General features: G+C 35.9%; 1 protein-coding gene across 1 annotated transcript in view; it reads left to right on the forward strand.

The window, feature by feature from the left end:
- ANK3 (ankyrin 3) overlaps nt 1-19,576 on the forward strand; it is a gene marked incomplete at its 5' end in the record, with an annotated part of 310,179 nt that overhangs the window by 254,875 nt on the left and 35,728 nt on the right. The window contains 6 exons of the mRNA XM_084245456.1: nt 12,047-12,081; nt 13,661-13,774; nt 15,137-15,348; nt 17,047-17,254; nt 18,278-18,374; nt 18,918-19,146. Of these exons, the coding sequence (XP_084101582.1) occupies nt 12,047-12,081; nt 13,661-13,774; nt 15,137-15,348; nt 17,047-17,254; nt 18,278-18,374; nt 18,918-19,146 (895 nt within the window). The remainder of the gene's footprint in view (nt 1-12,046; nt 12,082-13,660; nt 13,775-15,136; nt 15,349-17,046; nt 17,255-18,277; nt 18,375-18,917; nt 19,147-19,576) is intronic.

Here is a 19,576-nt window from a genome sequence, read left to right on the forward strand (position 1 = left end):
TTTATTTCTGGAATTATTATTTCCAGACCCTTTCATCTCATTCAGGTTTTCTCCAGATTATGTGAAATAGTTTATGAATTTTTAATTTCTCTTGCTTTATAATCAGTTTTTAAGCAGTAAGGTTCAGGCTAATTATTGGAGTCTGTGGTGCTCCAATAATTCTTTGATCTGACACTGATAAATGGATATGTAGGCAAGTATTCCTCTTACATACATTCAGGATGTCCAAGCTTTAGAATCACAGCTCTTTTTCTTAGTAGGCATTAGGAATAGATTTGTTTTGAGCTTAGCTACTTGATGCAGATTCTTCTAAAAAAATGTATAAAACCACTAGGGACTAAGTTCATCATAAACTGAACCTGATCTTTATACTGACTTCCAAATCACTATGAATTCAGCAGTTGGTTTACTTACACATTTTATTGGAGATATAATTCACATACCAATAAAATATTCTATTTTAGCATTTCATTCATTGTTTTTAGAATACATCCAGCCCTGTCTCTCATGGTTCCAGAGTGTGAACAAAGGAGCTAGACAGACTAGAGGGTGTTTGAGGGATACCCATGGGCGAGTTCCTTGATCCCTATAATTCTGTTACTTCCGTCAAGTAGAGAGTACCTTCTCATTTCATAGGGTTACTGTGGAGAAAAAAAGTATGTGAAGTACTTAAGAAATAAAGCCCTCGTTATATAGTAAGATCTTAATAAATATCAGCTATTATCATTATTATATTCACTCTATAGAAAAAGTTGTCATCCCATAGGTTTTGTTTAAGTCACAGTTAATAATAGCCAACCATAAAATTGAAGATGTCTTTATAGCAAGGTAGAAAACTAATAGTTGGATCCAGCATTCATGGTGTATTAATGGTAAATGTCTTTTTATCATACTTAACATTTTTATTGAAGTAACATTGCATTATAAAATTATGGGTTTTGGGTGTTAATTTTTGAGATTCAACATGTGGATATACGACAGAAAGATCACTATTTAAAACTTCCAGTCCTTCACCATACCAGAATGTCTTTACATATGAAAATTGAAAAGACAGCATAGTTCTGCAAAGCATGCAGTTTAAATCTTTATAGATGAGGGCCCTGAAGTTCAGAGAAGTCAACCTAACATATATAGGATTACCACACTAGTAGCACAGGAATGACATATAGTTCTACCTGTTTTAAAAGGCTTATTAGGGCCTCCCCGGTGGCCAGCGGTTGAGCGCTGAGTTGCGAAGCTGCCCGCGGCCTCTGCGACGCCGGTTCGATCCCCGGCTGCTCCCCAGCCACCGGAGGAGGGTCCCACATGGCGCGCAGACCTCTCCTGCCGCCCGCTGCTCCCCTCAGCAGTGTGCTTCGCTCCTTCTGCCTGCTCTGCTCCCTGCTCTGGCTCTGGTGAATTCTCTTACCCTCCCGAGCTTCTGACTGTACCTAGTGCTTGTATAAACAAACAAACAAATAAATAAATAAAACATGCCTCTATAAAAAAAAAAAAGTGTTTAAAAAAAAATAAATAAAAGGCTTATTAACTCTATCCTACTTACTTTATAACAGTGTGTCCTGTGGAGAAGAAATAAACCTAACAAGGAAAATTGTTAGATTTTAAACCTCTAGATTTAAAAATCCAGAAGAATAGTCATTTTAAATGTGTTATATATTTAATGAGCATACATTAAGTGTTTATAGATATGGTGATATTTATATTATATACCAGCTACAATTTCAAATGATTTCTGATGGATGGTAACAGGCAATGGTAATTAAGATTTCTAATTTTTGTATATTTTAAAGCATAAAATATGGTCATTTCTTATCAAGAAATTTGTAAAGAAATAATGAAAATGTTGAAAAGAATCAATACAAAGAGAGTGAATTGAATTAGGGTATAACATAGCTGATTTGGGATTTTTTTTTTATATGGAGAGAATAAGAGAAAGGGATTTTTCCATAAAGATTATTTGTTTTAAGAAAAATAAGCAAAACATTTTTATGTATCTAATATTTCTTAAATGCTAAAGTAGGTTACTAATTTTGAAAATGTGCATATACTATACAAGGATTTTCTTTCTTTTTTTTTTAATGGATAACTACCATGATACTTTAAGCTCCTGAAGGCAGGGTATATGTCTTAATCATCTTTGAATCACCAGCATCAGGCATAATGCTGATGTGGGCGCTCACTCAATCTTGGAGAATATGTAGAAAGGAGAACCTCTGTTTAATAAATAGCTACCTAAGGAGTATTTCCTATACCCCTAAGCTTTGCTAAGATTAATATACAGGAGAAAAAAATTATAGAGATCATTTACTTCAAAAAAATCTTCTGAGAAAGTCACAATATTCTGGGGAGAATATTGACTATTCTAAGTCAGTGCTGCCAACAGAACTACCTACCATAATGTAAATATTCTGTAACAACAGTGATCACTAGACACATGTGATTTTTGAGTACTTGAATGTGACTAGTGGTTCTAAGGAAAGTCATTTAATATTTGTTTAGTTTTAATTAATTTCAAATAGTCACATATGGTCAGTGGCTAGTTCATTTGACAGTGCAATTCTAGCAAGAATACCAAATATGCTAATAATATAGTGTTTATTTTTTAATACATATTGCAGTATGACCTATCAAGCAGGCATAGAATTTGAAATTTTTTAAGATTTATTTTTAGACTGTAATTCCTTGATTTCATTGCAATATGTCTTCATTTTGTTCCTAATCAACTAATTTTCAAATAGGAATTAGTCTTACCTTTACTCAGACAAACAATGCCCCAAATCAACCTTATACTGAGGGCACCTGTCAGCTGTCTTAAAGAAACAAGGATATGACCCAATGTCCTGGGTTCTGTGTGTTATCATAGAAATAGTAGATCAAGTTTCTTTACTACATTTTTAAAGACCAGATGAACTTTGGTTCTATTTTAGACAATTAAAAGAAAATGTAAATATTTCCAAGTTTAAAGAATCAAGCACTCTGGAGCAAAAAAAAAAAAAAAATAAGGACTAACTTGCTAAAGTATAGTGGTTTTCTTCATATAGTAAACTAAAAAAATAAAGAACCACTATAAACATTATATAGATGAAACTCAGATTTCATACCAATTTCAAGCCCCACTTACCACCATTCTTTTCCTTGTTCTTAAAAATATTTCATTCTTGTTGACAAATCCCCCCTCCACAAATAGACTGCCAAGATAAAAATCAATCTTTTGAAAAAAATTCAACCATTATTTTTCCTTGAATGTCAAAGTACTTGTGGGAAGAAAAGCATAAGCATACTTCAGCTTTCATGTTAAAGCCTACCCTCTCTACCCTACCCCCCACCACAACTTGTTCCTGGGTAGTTGAAAGCTAGCAAGATGAAAATAATACATAAAATAAATCAGTGACCAGATCACTGATGACTTCCTTAAAGAAAAATCATTCATTTTTTTTATATTATCTAATCTATTTTCCTTCATTCATGACAGTTAAGCTTTATCATCTATGATGAATGACCCAGTCTTAGCTCACGTTTCATTTTTAACCCCCTTTTCCATAAATGAGTTCTATGTTCTACATACTTCTTTTTTTGTGTGCATAGGAGAACTGGGGTGTAGGCCAGAGGTGCAGGGTGGTGAGAAGATTCCCCAGAGACAGAATTGGGAGCAGAACAGGCAAATCTACTGAAATACACTGCTGAGGGGAGCAGTGGGCGAGACAAGAGAGGTCTGCTGCACCATGTGTGGGTTAGTTCCTTGGCCAGTAGTGGAACTCAGAGCATAGAGGTGATAATGCTGAGACTTAACCTTAGGCCACCAGGGAGGCCTCATACTACTTTCATTCCCATTTTTGTTTTACTCTCTTCTCTGAAAAATCTTATACCCAAGTATTTAAAAATCATGTTAGCTAATATTTTTGATCACTAGTTTTTACTAAACAACACAATATGTTGTTCAGTATGAACACAATGAAGACATTAGAATAACTCCAGAGAAAGACAGTTTCAAGGCGGAGGAAGGATTTGTCCAGTGTAATGTGATGGCTAGGCTCATCATCTGTGGGCATCACATAGACCTAATTCCATCCTGTCTCCTCCATATACCAGCTGTGTGGTCCTAACCAAGCACTCAGTGTCTCTAAACTTTATACAGTAAAGCTACCTCGCAGGGAACTAATGGGGAACAGATGAGCTCTACTATATGTCAAGCTCTTAGCATGATGCCTGATACATGAGAACCACTCAGCTGATGTTAATCATAGCCATGGCTTCCATGGCTCCTACAGTTGTGCCAGAGAGCAAGTGGGGACTGAAAGGATGCCTCTCTCACTTGCCAAGCCATCTGGCCTGCATGACAAAGCTGTACTCTTTTCTAGTTTGCTCACAGCTCTGTCTAGTTGCTAAGCCATGTACCTTCAGTGCCCACCAAATACCCTTTCTCAAATCTTACAAAGACATCAGCAGGGCTAGTGGAAAGCCTGACCACAACCAATGACAATGACACCCAGCACCACCATCCAGCCAGGAACTATTGAATAGATATATCTAGATCTCGAAAATCTGGACTTCTGACTCCAGATTTAGTTGTTTTTCTACAATACTTCTTTGCTCCATATGTTCTCAAATTAAGGATGCCTATAAAAAAGTACGTTGCATGGAACAAAAATGTCACATAAATGTCAGCTGCTATTTAAATTTTCCATTGCTAATCAAGGTACTTCATAGTGCTTGTATGACTCAAAAGGATATGGTATATATATATTCAGGAAAAATTATAGTGGCAAAATAAGATGGAATTAACAGTTATTTCCATCACTAGCAAGCTAGGGAACAAAGCCTCATTGGTTATGCTAATGAAGCAGGTGTGTTAACAAAACTCTATTGAGGAAGAGGCTAGAATGACACAGGGGAGAGTTGGTGTGAGTGTGAATAACCTGCTGTTACCACTAAGGTATCATGTGGCAGGAGCAGCTTCATTGGCAACAGACGTAGTATCTTGTTCTAGCACTTGTCAATTCATGTTTCCTCGGAAGAAGAAATAGTTCAAAACAAACATTCATTCTCCTCCCCCTAAAATACATCCTCTTTAAAGTGCATAGAGTTGAATCCATTTTGTAAGTTTAATTAAAATTTCACTTTAATTAAACTCACAGAGTTCAATTAAACATGTTAAAATTGTGCCTCTGAAGTCAGACCCCAAGGGATGTTTTGTAGTTTGTGGTTATGCTGGACCCAGGAGTATTTACTAGCAGAACAATCCTATATCCTTAGGTTACTAACTGAAGAGTTTGAGAAATGCTGAAGTCCTTCACTATCCAATACAGTAGCCACTAGCTAAATATGGCTATAAAGCACCTAAAATACGGATAATATAAATTGAGATGTGCTACAAATGTAAAATACACCAAATAGACAAAGATTTAGTACAGCCCCCAAAATATATTCCAGTAAGCTTTACACTGGTTACATGTTGAAATGGTAGTATTTTAGTTCTACAGGGTGCTAAATAAAACATATTGTTAAGATTAGTTTTACCTATTTTTTAATTTTTTGATGTGCCTATGAGAGTGTTTAAAACTATATATGTGCTTGAGTTATTTTTATTAGACAGTGCTGCTGTGGACATTTTATAAACTTTGTTTTAACACACCTATTAGGTTTTAAAATCAAAATCATTGCTGCCTAAGTATCACAAGAAGGCTTTGAGGACATACGCGTTATGCTATTATTTTCAAATTCCAATTATAATGATACAAAATGTTGCTGAAGTTATAGGAAAATATTTTCTCACTTTTTGTCATTGCTTAACTTTCAGGTAAGATTAAATAATTTTACCAATAATGGTACAGTTGTAAACTGAGGCCGGAAAAGAAGAATGAATCAGTTATGTGACAAAATGAATTTTCCATAATTTATTTTCTAACTGTATCAATATTTTAGAAACAGCTTTCTCAGTTAAAAAAATGCTACATCAGTTTATTTCAGTTGAACTTACATGTTTTTACTTTAATCAGATGAGACAAATAGCAATCTTAAGAGTTTTAGGTTAGACGGCAAAAGCAGTTGAACTCAATAGTGAAATAGGCAGCTTTTTGTTGTACACAGCACCATCTGTTGGGAAAATGTAGTAACAACTTTGAAAAAATCTGGAGGAAAATGTAATAACTAAACTCAACCAAATGAGGATTGCGGTGGGCTGTGCAAAACAGCACACCAAAAAAGAGTTAATAAAACCATAACAAAGAAGTGAACCTGTACTTGTGAGACTGGGCATTATTTTTAAAATTTTTTTTAAAAGTAAAAGTAAAAGTTAAATTATTTATTTATGCATACAAGAACTGGGTATGCATAAATACCTCTTCCTACCCCTAAAACATGTACAATGTGTACACCAGTGTTTCCTCAACAAATCAGCAAACGAACCATAACAAAACGCCAACTTGCTTTTAGTCTAGTGCCATGAAACTGTCATTTTAAATGAATTGACAGTGACTACCATATTGCAAAAGAGAAAGAAACTACCAGAACAGTACCCCCATACCTACTAGTCAGGAAATGAAAATGGGACTAAAGCAATGAGCATTAATTAATAGTGCCAAGTTTCAGGCCTCCCTGGTGACGCAGAGATTAAAATCTCAGTGCTATCAAGCTATCGCCAAGGACTGTGGCATGAGTTCAATCTGTGGCCAGGGAGCTGACCCACATGGCTCAGCAGACCTCTCCTGGTGCCCACTGCCCTCAGCAGTATATTTCAGTAGATCTGCCTGTTCTGCTCCTCACTCTGTCTGTAGTGAATCCTCTCACCCCTGCACCTCTGGCTTATATCCCAGTTCTTGTATGTATAAATAAATAATTTTAATTTTACTTTTAGATTTACTTTTAAAAAAAATTTTAAAAATAATGCCCAGTCTCACAAGTCTGTGTATATGGATTTACCAGCAATTGCATGTCTTAATGAACCATTAAGTCAAATTAATGTCATCAGATACCCTGCTCCACAAGCAAGGCAGAATGGAGCCCCTAATCTCCTGAAGACTGTGAAGCAGGTATGAGATAATGGGCCTCAGTTTCCATCTCTTTTAGTGCCAGACACAGCAAGCCCAGCCCCATGGAGGTCAGGAAATCTCTGTATCAGCACCACACACCTGGTTACTGACCTGAAGTGTTTAGCTTAAAGACCATATGCATGACCCTGAATTTTGAAGAGGCTTATATTCATCATTTTTTGCCAGGACGTGTTGAAGGAGCTAATATAATGGGACCATTGTCTGAAAGCAGTGCATTTTTATTTGTACAAATAGAAGAGTAAGCAAATATGTAAGAACATGTTTCAGGAGAAACATGGAGATGCAAATATAAAGAATGTGAAGCTTCTGTAATCATAAAGGAAAACAATGATTATTCCAGGATGACTAGACAAAAGGAAAGGAAGCCTTCCCTAAGTCCAAAACTAAGTTAGATCCACCTGGTTATACCTCTGCAACAAGCTACTTGGAAATTTGCTATCTACCTTGGTGAAATGTGAAGCCCCTGAGAGCAGGAACTGGCTCAGACTTGGCAGCTATTCTAACAGTGCTCATGGAAGCCCTTAGCTATTGTCACTTCATCATAATATGTTGCATGGAGAAATGAATATCTTATACCCAGGCATGTGCCTCATTTTGTGTGATATATTTCCTCAATAATACAGTGATCCATACCCAAGAGAGAAAGCAGCTTTCTAAAGAGATGCCACAGTCAAATGGGAAATGGGGAGAAGTTTTAAGACCTAATGATTATTGTTTCCAAAAACAATATTTAAGCTAGATGCTTGTTAGAATTGTATGGAGTGCTAAAACTGGGGGAAAATACAAGCATGTTTACCATTGTTTCCAGACCTGCCTTATTAGCAATGGTACATAGGGCAAATCTGAGGAATAAAGACCCTACCTTGGGTAAAGTGTAACATCATGCTGATCCAGATTTAAGCAGAAGCCAGAATTGAGTATAAGCTCAACTACTGAAATTATAGAGTTGCATAGGGCCTCTCTATGCTGGCTTTGCAACTTTCTGTGAATCTATAATTATTTCAAAATGAAGTTTTAAAAATTTTAAATGTTTCCTTTTAAATTATGTTTACATTGAGGAAGTAGGGTCAAATTGTATCATTTAAGGTTTTTTTTTCCTTTAACATCTTGGATGGCTTTTTAGAAAAGTTGCATATTCTGATGGAGCTGAACTTTAAATTATAGAGAGATGAGTATAATTTTCTGAAATATTTCATGGACTATATTACAGTATGCTCAATTGTTCCACTGTTTTACACTTAATTTGCATATATTTCCTCTTTTTTCCTGGTTTATCTGATATTTAATTTTCTGTGATTGGTGAAATTTGAATGACATTGAGATCATAGCAATTCAGATTTATCCCATTACAGAGGTAATGGGATTTTTTTGTTTTTAATCCAACCTTAGATCTGCCACAGACAGGCTCTTTGGCTCTACTGCAAAGCTGTGTGACTCTACAAAGTATATGTGACCTTTCTGAGTTATTGTGTAAACAGAACTGAACTGGTGGGTTTCTATAATTTATTTGTCACATCTAGTGGAACTTTTGTTCAGATTTTGTAGACAAAGACTTGTAAGGCTCAGCAAAGTTCAGGAACCTGTCCCAGGACCAATCTCACTGATTGGGAGATGAACTTGAACTCAGGTCACCTGTGTCTAGTGACATTGCACAACCCATCCTAGCCAGCCTGGCCTTTTGAATTCTAATATTCAAAGACTCCATTTTTTCCCCCAACTCTGAATATCAAATAATCCTTTCTTACAGGAACAAAAGGCACAGAGTATTCACCTGACCGAAAATTAAGCCCTAGATTTTGAAATCATCTTTTATGAAACCTTGAAGTTGTATAGTTTCTATAGACTTACATACTCAATCCTGATCAGGTCACAAACAGACTTTAGAAAACAAATTTGATATGGGAAAGAGAATGACATCCCCATTTGACTAAGTTGTGGAGACATTTCAACAGGTACATGTAAGAGTGTGGCAAAACTAATCAGGACAATCATTTGAAGGTTTTAAGAGTATCTCATTTAATGGAGACATGATTTCAATCCTGCCATTTATTATATTATGATCTCTGTAACCATTTATATTTGTAAAACATTTTATCACCCTTAGTGCTTTTTTTGTAAAATCTCAGAGAATACTGTCCCACCTTTTATTTAAAAAAAAAAAAAGAGCTACAAGGTACTTAAGAAATTTATCCTTTATCAGTGATATAAGTAAGCTTCTATCAGCTTCCATTTCTAGCACAACAGAAAGTCCACTGTAATCAATGGACTTGGAGAATGGGCCAGTAAGAAGTCATGTCATCTTTTGCATCAGGCCTTTTGCAAATCCATCCCATACTCATGCATTTGTCAACCACTACCCATGTGCCAGGCAGTCTGCAAAGACACTGTGCTGAGTGATTGAAATCCATATTTGTGTGACTTCATCCTTCCCCCTCACGCTCCCTTCCAAGACCTATGTTCTAATCTCAACTCTAAAACAGCTAAGTCAGTTTGGGCAAGTCCCTTAACCTGTCTGGACTGCAGACACCTACTTTGCCAAACTGCTATGTGGGTCAAATAGTAATTCACCCCCACCACAAGTAGACATTCAGTAAGTGTAAATGTTAACCTTCCTCCAGAGCAGAACTACCTATTTTTCTTTTCCCTTTAATCTTCTTTTTAGCAAAAACTTTACTAATAACAGCTGGGGAGAAAGAAATAGCTCGAGTTGTGATGAGGGCGATTGCTTAAGATTTGGGCATCCTTTTATAGTATGTGGCATTATAAATCACCCTGAAAAGTAAGAAGTCTTCTGTTTATGTTTAATTGTTTATTGTCACTAACGCCTTTTCTCTTTTAATTTTGTAGCTGTGGCTTAGTGTATCCTTGTAAAAAAAAAAAAAAACTATTTAAAAGCAATGGGTAATTATTGTTGCCCCATAAGCTCCTCTCATATTGAGCAATATGAAATGTTTTTATATAGGGCCCTGTTGTGCTTTTAATCATTTGGGTTCTGAATTAAGAACAGATCTAGGGTAGGAGCCTACAAAGACCTTGTTTCCCAAATATATCAAATCATAAAGTCACCTAAATTCAGTGTGAAAAACAGATTTTTAGGTTCTCCATCTGGCCAAGTCAGGATCTCCCTGAGAGAAGTCTGGGTCTCTGTGCTTTTAACTTGTAGCCCTGGTGCTGCTTGTGGTCTTGCCAGTTTCTGACAAGCTGTAATAGCAGTCAGGGGCTCTTTGGCTATGGATGTGATATCACATTTATGCTTAGATTTTGCTGTTGGGCTTCTCTCCATATGTAAATGGTGAGAACAAAGCAAAGATTCTTACTAGTATATTCTTGCTTCTTTGGCTGAAGTAGTACATCATTTTAAAATCTAAACCTACATAAATTCAGTTCTAGAAAGAACATCATTGGTATCGTTCAGTTATATATTGTCAGACTTCATTGCTATTTGCCTGGAAATCTTCTCTCTCTGAGATAGTTTTTAGTTTGCAACACAGAAATTGCCAAAGAGGTTTATAGCCTCTGAGTTTTTAATTCAGTTTGGGTAAATATTCATTCAAGAATAATTTCTGACTCATAAATAGATGGACATAATAGACCAGTGTGGGCTAGGAAGTAGGAAGACTAGAACATACATATACAATATTTAAAAAAAAATCTATTGAAAGAGTAAAGAAAAGCCAGTCTCTACTACTACATATATTTTAGAGCATGATTTAAAGAATTATACTGTTGTTATAAAAAGTGTGAGTCTCATAATACAGTGGATTCTAATTCAGCAGTTACACTATGCCAGGCCTCAATATCAAACGTCATTTAGAGTAAAATAATTAAGACTTCAAATTTTATGAAAATAAAATCATATTTTTAATATACACAAATAATTTGTCAAAATTATCAGTGGAACAAAAGCCTTGGGGGCAGGGTTCATGATGCTGGGTGAGGTGGACACAAGTCAGGACTTCACTGTAGTTGAAGGTCAATAGCTCATTCTTCATTCCCTCTTGTGCCTTCTCTAACCACCTGGTCTTTAGTTTCCTGCTTCAAACATTCAGCTGAGGTCATTTCATTATTATATTTCAGTTTCCTTTCTCTAAAAGTAAAAAGAGAAAAACATGTGCCTGAGCTGAATCTGTTAAAATATAATTGGATTATTTAGTATGTGTGTGTATATTGTTATTATTCAATACTAGTAGTATTTATTACTAAATGATAATATTTAAGCATACATTCCTTATAATAAGTTTTATCATTTTCCTCTGTTTTCATTCCCCTAGTTTTTATGTAAATTATAGGAATTTACACATAGGTCTTTAAAGATTGATTCATCAGTTACTGGAAGATCATACTTTTTGTGACATTTTCATTTAATATGCCTTGGAGTTTTATATATTAGAACATATACTCTGTCCCACTCTTTCTAGTACTGCACAGTAGCCCAGAGTTTGACTGTCTTAATTTACTTAACCTCCGTCTTACTGATAGCCAGCTAGGTCTTGTAATAGGTTTTCAAGCCATAAAGATTCATAATAACTTTAGTATCTGGTTTTCACTTCATCTGTTTGCCTTTTTATATTTACCTACTATCCATATTATTTATTCTTACTTATGCAAATATCCAAGAATCTAATAGCTTTGCCTTCAGCAGCAACTCTGAAGAGATGATGCTTTTTATAAACAAATATGTCTTTTTTTGGTAGTTTTTATTATTTCCATTGACTTTTTTTCTAAGGAAAAAAGCTTAAAATAATTTACATTCACATTTACATTTATATATAGAATATAGCCTGGTTAAAGGCAAATCTCCTTTCTCCTTTCATCATATAGAAGCCTGGGAAACTAAATAATTCAAAAAAGAAAATACATGCATGTGATTCTAGTCATAGAGTGATAAAGGGAGCCCTAGGGCCTAAAATTCCCACATTACTGTGTCTTTTGGTTGAGACTTACCTTCAAAATACCTGTGAAAACACATTAAAAATCAATAATTATGTACATTTTAGCCATTTAGCAGAATGGCTAAAAGCTATAGAACTGAGTAAGTACAATACTGAGGGTCCCAGAACAGTAAGTCCTTAAAGAGTTTTGTGCATGGAGTGAGAAATCTGAGCTGGCCTATTTACCTCTCTCTGCTGCTGCTGGAGTGGATGCTCACTTTATATTTGGAGTGGATTTAATGCTTTGCCAAAGGTAATAGCATCAGTGCGGCCAGGCTGCTTCTACACAGTGTCAGTCTTGCCATTCGTGGCTATTATGCTTTCCACAGGTGATAATGGCTGTTTCAACCCTGAACTTACACAAGTGTCTGTGCATACACCCACTACACTCACCTGCACACAGCTAAAAAGTGCATGTTACGACGATTCCTGCCCCCCACCCTCTGTGTTGCCTTAGTTCCTCTGGTGGGTCCAGATGGATCCTGGGTAAATTTTACACTTCCAGGATATATAGTCTGTTAAACTGCATTTAACAGCCTGGTTTGAAGACTGTAATTTCATAACAGTCATGATGAATAGATAAAAACTTCCCCAGAATTTTTTCCTGAGCAAAATTTTGATTTCTTCCACTTTCACAGTACCAACCTTTTTTTTTTTTTTTTTTAACTCTTTACGTCTTATTTCTTCAGAAAGTAAAATATACCTTTCTCACTTATTTTGGTCTGAACAGGATTGAGGGGAAGGAGATGAATATCAAAAAAAGACCAAAACTCCAGTTCACTTTGAACTCTATTAGGATGAACACTATTTCTCTTAGTTGATAGTTTGGTGTCCCCATCTCAAAGTGCAGTGGTTGAGCTGTAACATGAGATATCACTGATCCAGTTTCCTAATCACTCATTTTAGCATTCTAGAAACTTCTGTTTGGAATAGGCCATGATCTCAGCCCTATGAATCTTGTGAGAGTAAAGGAGGCAGACATGTTTGTAGTTAAGTGACAGTAGAACGTGTGTGGTGTTGTATCAGGACCGTGAAGAGATGCAAATGTGAGTGGTAAGCAACAAAAATAAAACCCACAGTCCTCCCCAAAGTCTGGGATTTTCTCTTCATTTCGTAATAAGTAAACCCACCCCAGTTGTATAAACCCTCAGATGATGCTCTTAGTCCCCAGTCTCTTCTCCCTTCTCCGCCCCAATCCTCTGAATTAACCAGTGCTAACAGCCTAGACTGGTTCTTCTACAAATTTCTCATAAAAATATCTGAAAGTGCAGATGACATTTTTCCCCTAAAGAGGATCTTTCCTATGTTCTGGGCATAGGAAAGGGCATATTGCTCTGCCCTTGTTTCTTCCCTCACCTTGTACACTTTACATGGGTTCATCAGTACCTTCCTGGCTTCCTCCCTCCCTCAGATCTCTCCTCTAATGTTGCTTCTTCAGAAAGGTCTTCCCTGCTCATCCCCTTTTAATAAGATCCTCTCCTCTCTCCCTGGTCAGTCTGTTGGCTGCTTCATTTTTGTTTAGTGAATTGTGTTCCTGCCTATTAGAAGGTAATCCTTCTGTGAGCAGTGACCATAGTTTGCTCTCTACTGTATCTGCAGTAATAAGACCAGTGCCTGCACACAGTGGGTCCTCAGTAAATACTTGGTAACTGAATGTGTGTGACCCATCCCGTTTCCTAGCTGCAGTGTCTAGAATGTGGGTGAACCATGATTTCTCTTACCACTCCCTTGCTGATGGGAATGCAGACTCCTTCAAGCCTGGTCATTACAAGGAATGCTGTGCTGCGTGTGCTGGTAAGAAAGACATCAGCAGATGGCACTGCTGGGTCCAAGGATAATAGGCATATTTATTTTGATTAGATGATACCCAATGACATTGTCAAAAGATTTTTGCCACTCACATCCACCTGCAATGAATGAAAACATCTGTTTTTCCAAAATTTCCTCTGGACAAGATGTTATTGGTCTTTAATCTCACCAAAGATGAGTATAGGAAATTATCAAGTTTGAACACTTGAATATGTTTATTGACCATTTTTCAACTTCTGTGAATTGCCTCTCTATAACAGCAAGATATTTTCTATTGACGTACTGTATTGTCTTACCTTGTTGCTGCCAGTGGCATTGAGCATTTTAATCGTTTGAAATGTGTGACAACTATCTTCTCCAGTTTGTTTTGTTTTCAAGGTTATCATATTGTCACAGAAAAGAATTCATTTTTATAGAGTTCAAAATGCATTTTAGGCTTTTGGGTTTCCAGTTTATGTTGCTCTGCCATTGTTTCTTCCCTCACCTTGTACACTTTACATGGGTTCATCAGTACCTTCCGAAGTATGGTAAAACATAATCTCTTGATTTTCCTTTGGTAAAATTTTAACATTTTAAGTAGTTAAGTCTCTTATCCAGCAGGATTCTGTCAACATCATCTTCTAAATAAATCATATTTTTCCATTGACTTGAAATTTAAATATATCCCTTTGATTTGAATATATCATTTTAAATGTAATACATATATAAAAGGAGATATATATGGTCTTACATATATACTATATATGCGTATACATATATATAGTTCTTAATTCCTGTCCCCTTTCTTTTGATTCTTTTATGTATTTATATTTCTTATATTCTTTTATGTTTTTTCTATATGACTGTTTTATAAAGCTTCTAGTTTGAATATCTTATAAGATAAATTCTCTTGCCAATCTACTGTTGCTAAATATTCTTACTAATCTCAAATATTATTCCATATATTATAAAAACTCATTTCAATTAAATTAACCTACCACAATTCAATTAAATTAGGCTACCAGTTCTAGAAGAGGTCAAATGTATGTAAGTCTTTATTCACTTCCTGTGAGGCCCTACTTTTTTTCCAGCTGCTTGAGAGCATATTATTGGAAATAATCACGGAATGTCCCCTTTCTTGAAGAATAATGTGTCCATTGGCAGTAAAATGCCTGTTTTTAAAGATAAAAATAGCTTTATAATATTTTTTACAAAGATAGGTACTAGTTTAAGTCACTATCATTTTTATAGTAAAAACTATCTGGACTACTGAATAAAAATAATTATAACCATCAAAATTACACCTTGTTTCACAGCATAGAATCAAGAGGCTATTTCTCATGGCTTTTCATTCTTTTGTCTTTTCAGAACTTGACAGCCCAGAGGAATTAGGGAAGAAGCGGATCTGCAGGATCATCACAAAAGATTTCCCCCAGTACTTTGCAGTGGTTTCACGGATTAAGCAGGAAAGCAACCAGATAGGTCCTGAAGGTGGAATTCTGAGCAGCACCACTGTGCCCCTTGTCCAAGCTTCTTTCCCAGAGGGTGCTTTAACCAAAAGAATTCGAGTAGGCCTGCAGGTAATGTGGACAAAAAGTTGCTTTCCTTCTGTGTAGAGAGCACAGGAGCAAGTTCTGCTTTGAACGATTTTCAGCATTCATCCTAACAATATTGCTAATCACAGCATTAGACCTTTTGGAAATTCATCCATCTCAGATGAAAAGCAGTAAATGGAAAGTTAGCTCACTGGCTTATTATTATTAGGGTTTTCATTTAAAAGTATCACTCGGTTTCTAATGAAGGATAACTTTTTTTAAATTATATGTCATTCACCTTATGGGCCAACAAAAACACCAAAGAATATACCATTAATCAATCAAGTGATTTGGTTTCTATTATGATTGGTTTGGTTTCTATTATGCCACATCATAGGCAAAAGTAATAATGAAACTTGTAAGTTTTCAAATATGGGGTTGATTTAAGTAAATCATAAATGCCAGATTTTAACCAAACCAATTGGAGCTCATTTTAGTTTGGAAACCTGACTGAGAATCTTGGCAAGAATGTCCTTTCTTATATTTATTAATTTCAGTTAGACCTTAACTAGTTCTTTGTTTTCTTATTGAATAAGGAAAATAACCTAAAAAAAAAAAAAAACCCTTAATTTGTGGTGTTCATTAATGTGTAAAAAGTAGTTTCAATGAAAGTTCTTCTTTTGTGGGCTGACTCTCATGCCCTGTGATGGATACATCTTTCTGTCAGTCAGTCTTAGGAAGGCCTTCAGGAAACACCTACATTTCAGTGGTGGAAACTGTCTCTCACTGTCTCCCATATTGAATATTTTACTGTATAGGGAAGAAACCAAAAAGAGGTTTGGCTTGGTAGACTAGAATCCAAATCCGTTGCAGTCTTGAATGCCTTTTTTGTTACATGACTCTGAAAGCCTCAGCTATTACATAGTACATATTGCTTTTGTGATGTTTGGCCAAATGGCCTGCATTGGTTTAAAATATACTGAAGTCAACATTTGCTGTCCTTTATTTAGGTGTAGACTAAGCAGCTTCTCTGCTGTGAGATTTGATACCCTCTCGCGAATAATCATGTAGACCATATTCGGTGGGGAAAATACTCTGGCTGACAAGTTCCTGCTACATTGTTAGGTTGTGTTTTTATGTAGCCTTGCAGGAAGCAGTGTCAGAAGTGGCATGGCATGAGGGAATGATTACTCAAAGTCTGTGAGGAGCAATGAGAAGCCTAGAGGGGCAGCCCCGATCCAAAGACAGTCTCGTATTTATTAACATTGAGTACAAAAGTGGGGCATGTACATAAGAAATATACATGTATGGGTGTGTGACTAGAGATATACACTAGGGTGGAGTGACCAAGGACTACTGCCTGCGGGGCTCCATTATTCCTGCCAGTCTAAGTATATTATCTCTAGTCTAATATCTGCCTGCTGTTAGCAAATTCTGGTTTCCCAGTATGTTCCTCATACCAGGACTTTTGTCCTTGATGAGAAGCCCCCTGTATAACCCTACACCTAGCTGACAAGCAGGAATTCTGGGCACAAAGATAACATCCTTGAGAACAGAGGGGCTGGGAGTCCACATTTTTATGTCTATCTGAAATAGTAAGAAAGGATGAAGAAGAAAAAAGTTTTCTTTATGGTGATCTTTTTGTGGGGTTCTTTTTCTTTACCTTTCTTGCTCAAAAAAATCAACTGTTTTATGAGGGCAAAAAAATGTCCATTTTCATTGAAGTTCTCTTCTCTGTCTTAGGCACAGCCTGTTCCAGATGAAATTGTGAAAAAGATCCTTGGAAACAAAGCAACGTTTAGCCCAATTGTCACTGTGGAACCAAGAAGAAGAAAATTCCATAAACCCATCACAATGACCATTCCTGTACCCCCACCCTCAGGAGAAGGGGTATCCAATGGATACAAGGGGGACACCACACCTAACCTGCGCCTCCTCTGTAGCATTACAGGTTTGGCTGAGTTGTTATACTCTCTTGATGCATTGTAATGATTCTATACAAAAATACAAAACCTTTGAAACCATCATGCCAATATTAGAACTAGAACAAAAAGGGAATAAAACATTTAATTGCCCATCACCTCATCTCCATTATCCCTGATACCCTTTCTTTAAGATGCTCTTATCATGATTCATTTAAAATTTAGCAATATAATTTTTCCTATTAACTTTAGTAAGAGCATGCTTTTATGTTTATTGAGGTGCTATGGAGTTTACTGGAATATCCAGTAGTCTTTTGGTGTCTTAGAATTGATGGACCAAGCAATACCCTTTAGATGAAAGGAAACAGATGGACTTTTCAGAAAACAGAGCTTACCCCTCCCCATCCCACCCCAGCACCAGGAGCAGAGAAGAGTGGAGAATATGGTTCTTCCCACCTTCTCTATTCCTGAGTGTAATCCAATAGACTAAGTCTGCAGGACTTAGGAGAACACATTTTTTGATAGTGCCTGGCATCCAGAACTCAGGCTATCATTTCATTGACCTAATCTGATTTGTATTGAAAGTCAAAGATTAAAATAGGTTGGTTTTATCTTTGGATTTTTAAAGAGTAATTTTAATTATTGATTCCTCCTTTTTCCCAGAAAACTCAATGGTTTAGTCAGTACAAAATAAACTGCCTCTTAACTTTTTTGATAGAGCTTGCCTTTTTAAAAAATAAATGAATTATATTGGTTTATTTGAAATCTCTGCACTTAAAAAAAAAACAGAATTATAAATTGTTTTTGCACCAATTTAACTCATTCCTTCCTACCCAAATAAACTGAAGAGTAATTTTAGAAAAAACATAATCTTACAAGGAAATCACAATAAGGTAAAAGTCTGGAGAGGAAAACTACCTTCTATACACATAGTTCACTGAATTGGTGAAGTCTTGCAAGTCACTGGCTTCACAGGAAGGACAGGATGGGGATGAAAATTTGACAAGGATCATCTCCCATGTGTGATGAAGTCTCTGCTACTATTTCCTCAGGGGGCACCTCACCTGCTCAGTGGGAAGACATCACAGGAACAACTCCTTTGACATTTATAAAGGATTGTGTCTCTTTTACAACCAATGTTTCGGCCAGGTATGGAAATAAAGGATTCGAAAAAGCACTGAAGAATTCATTTTATTATCTCTTGCAGAGTAAAAATTGTGCTCAATACCAGTATAATGGTTATTTTTTTATTTTAATGGTGAAGTTGGATCTGACTCAGAAACTTAAAATTCAGTAGGATAGGTTGTTTTATTCACCTCACAGGAAGCTACGGGTACAAGACTTGATTCTGCCAGTAGAAATTCTTATCATTTCATAAAAACTGATAGGATTTTCCTTTTTGTCCCGTTATCACCCATAAAATTCTTGCTCTTTCCAATAGTGCATAAATGTAAACTCTTTAGTTGGGAGTAGAAAGGAGGGGAACAGGAATTTTATGGAAAAGAGAAAAAAACCCTTAGCAAAATTATAACAGAATAAATGTGGGGTTTCTGTGTTTGATAAACAGAGGAAACATCTTTGCTGTTTAAATTAACAAGTTAGTGTTTTGGCTTATATATAAATACTGTTATCTTGTGATTTTTGGCTTCAGATCACCTTGTTTTCATACTTCTGTTTTTTTATTTTTCTCAGATTTTGGCTTGCAGACTGCCATCAAGTTTTAGAAACTGTGGGGTTAGCCACACAACTTTACAGAGAATTAATATGTGTTCCATACATGGCCAAGTTTGTGGTTTTTGCCAAAATGAATGACCCTGTAGAATCCTCCCTGCGATGTTTCTGCATGACAGATGACAAAGTGGACAAAACTTTAGAGCAGCAAGAGAATTTTGAGGAGGTTGCTAGAAGCAAAGATATTGAGGTACCTGTTTACAACAAGTTCATTTAATTATATCCCCCAGAATGGGGTTTTACTTGGGAGGCCATAAATGTACTCACTATAAATAGAAGGACATTACTGATTTTAGTTTTTGTTTAAAAAATTTGATAATTTTCAAATTGTTATAAATGACTAGAGATTTGTATGTTGTTTGAGGTTGTCTTCATTTGTTAGGATGTAGGACTAACGAATCTAAGTCATGGCGACAGCTAAGTCCTGGTCTCCATTTTGCTGTGACTTACGTGTGTTACTTTATTTTGGTCTCTGTCCACACACATTACCATGATTTTCTTTTTCAAATCCAGTCATGGGATAAGTATCTAAGAGTCCAAAAATTTTTTTTCAAAGTATATGAAGACAATGTTAGGCACTTTTTCAAATGTGTTTAAACTTGCTGAAATAGAAGTAAGTA

This window comes from Talpa europaea (assembly GCF_964194135.1).
Source record: "Talpa europaea genome assembly, chromosome: 10".
Taxonomy (NCBI): Eukaryota; Metazoa; Chordata; class Mammalia; order Eulipotyphla; family Talpidae; genus Talpa; species Talpa europaea.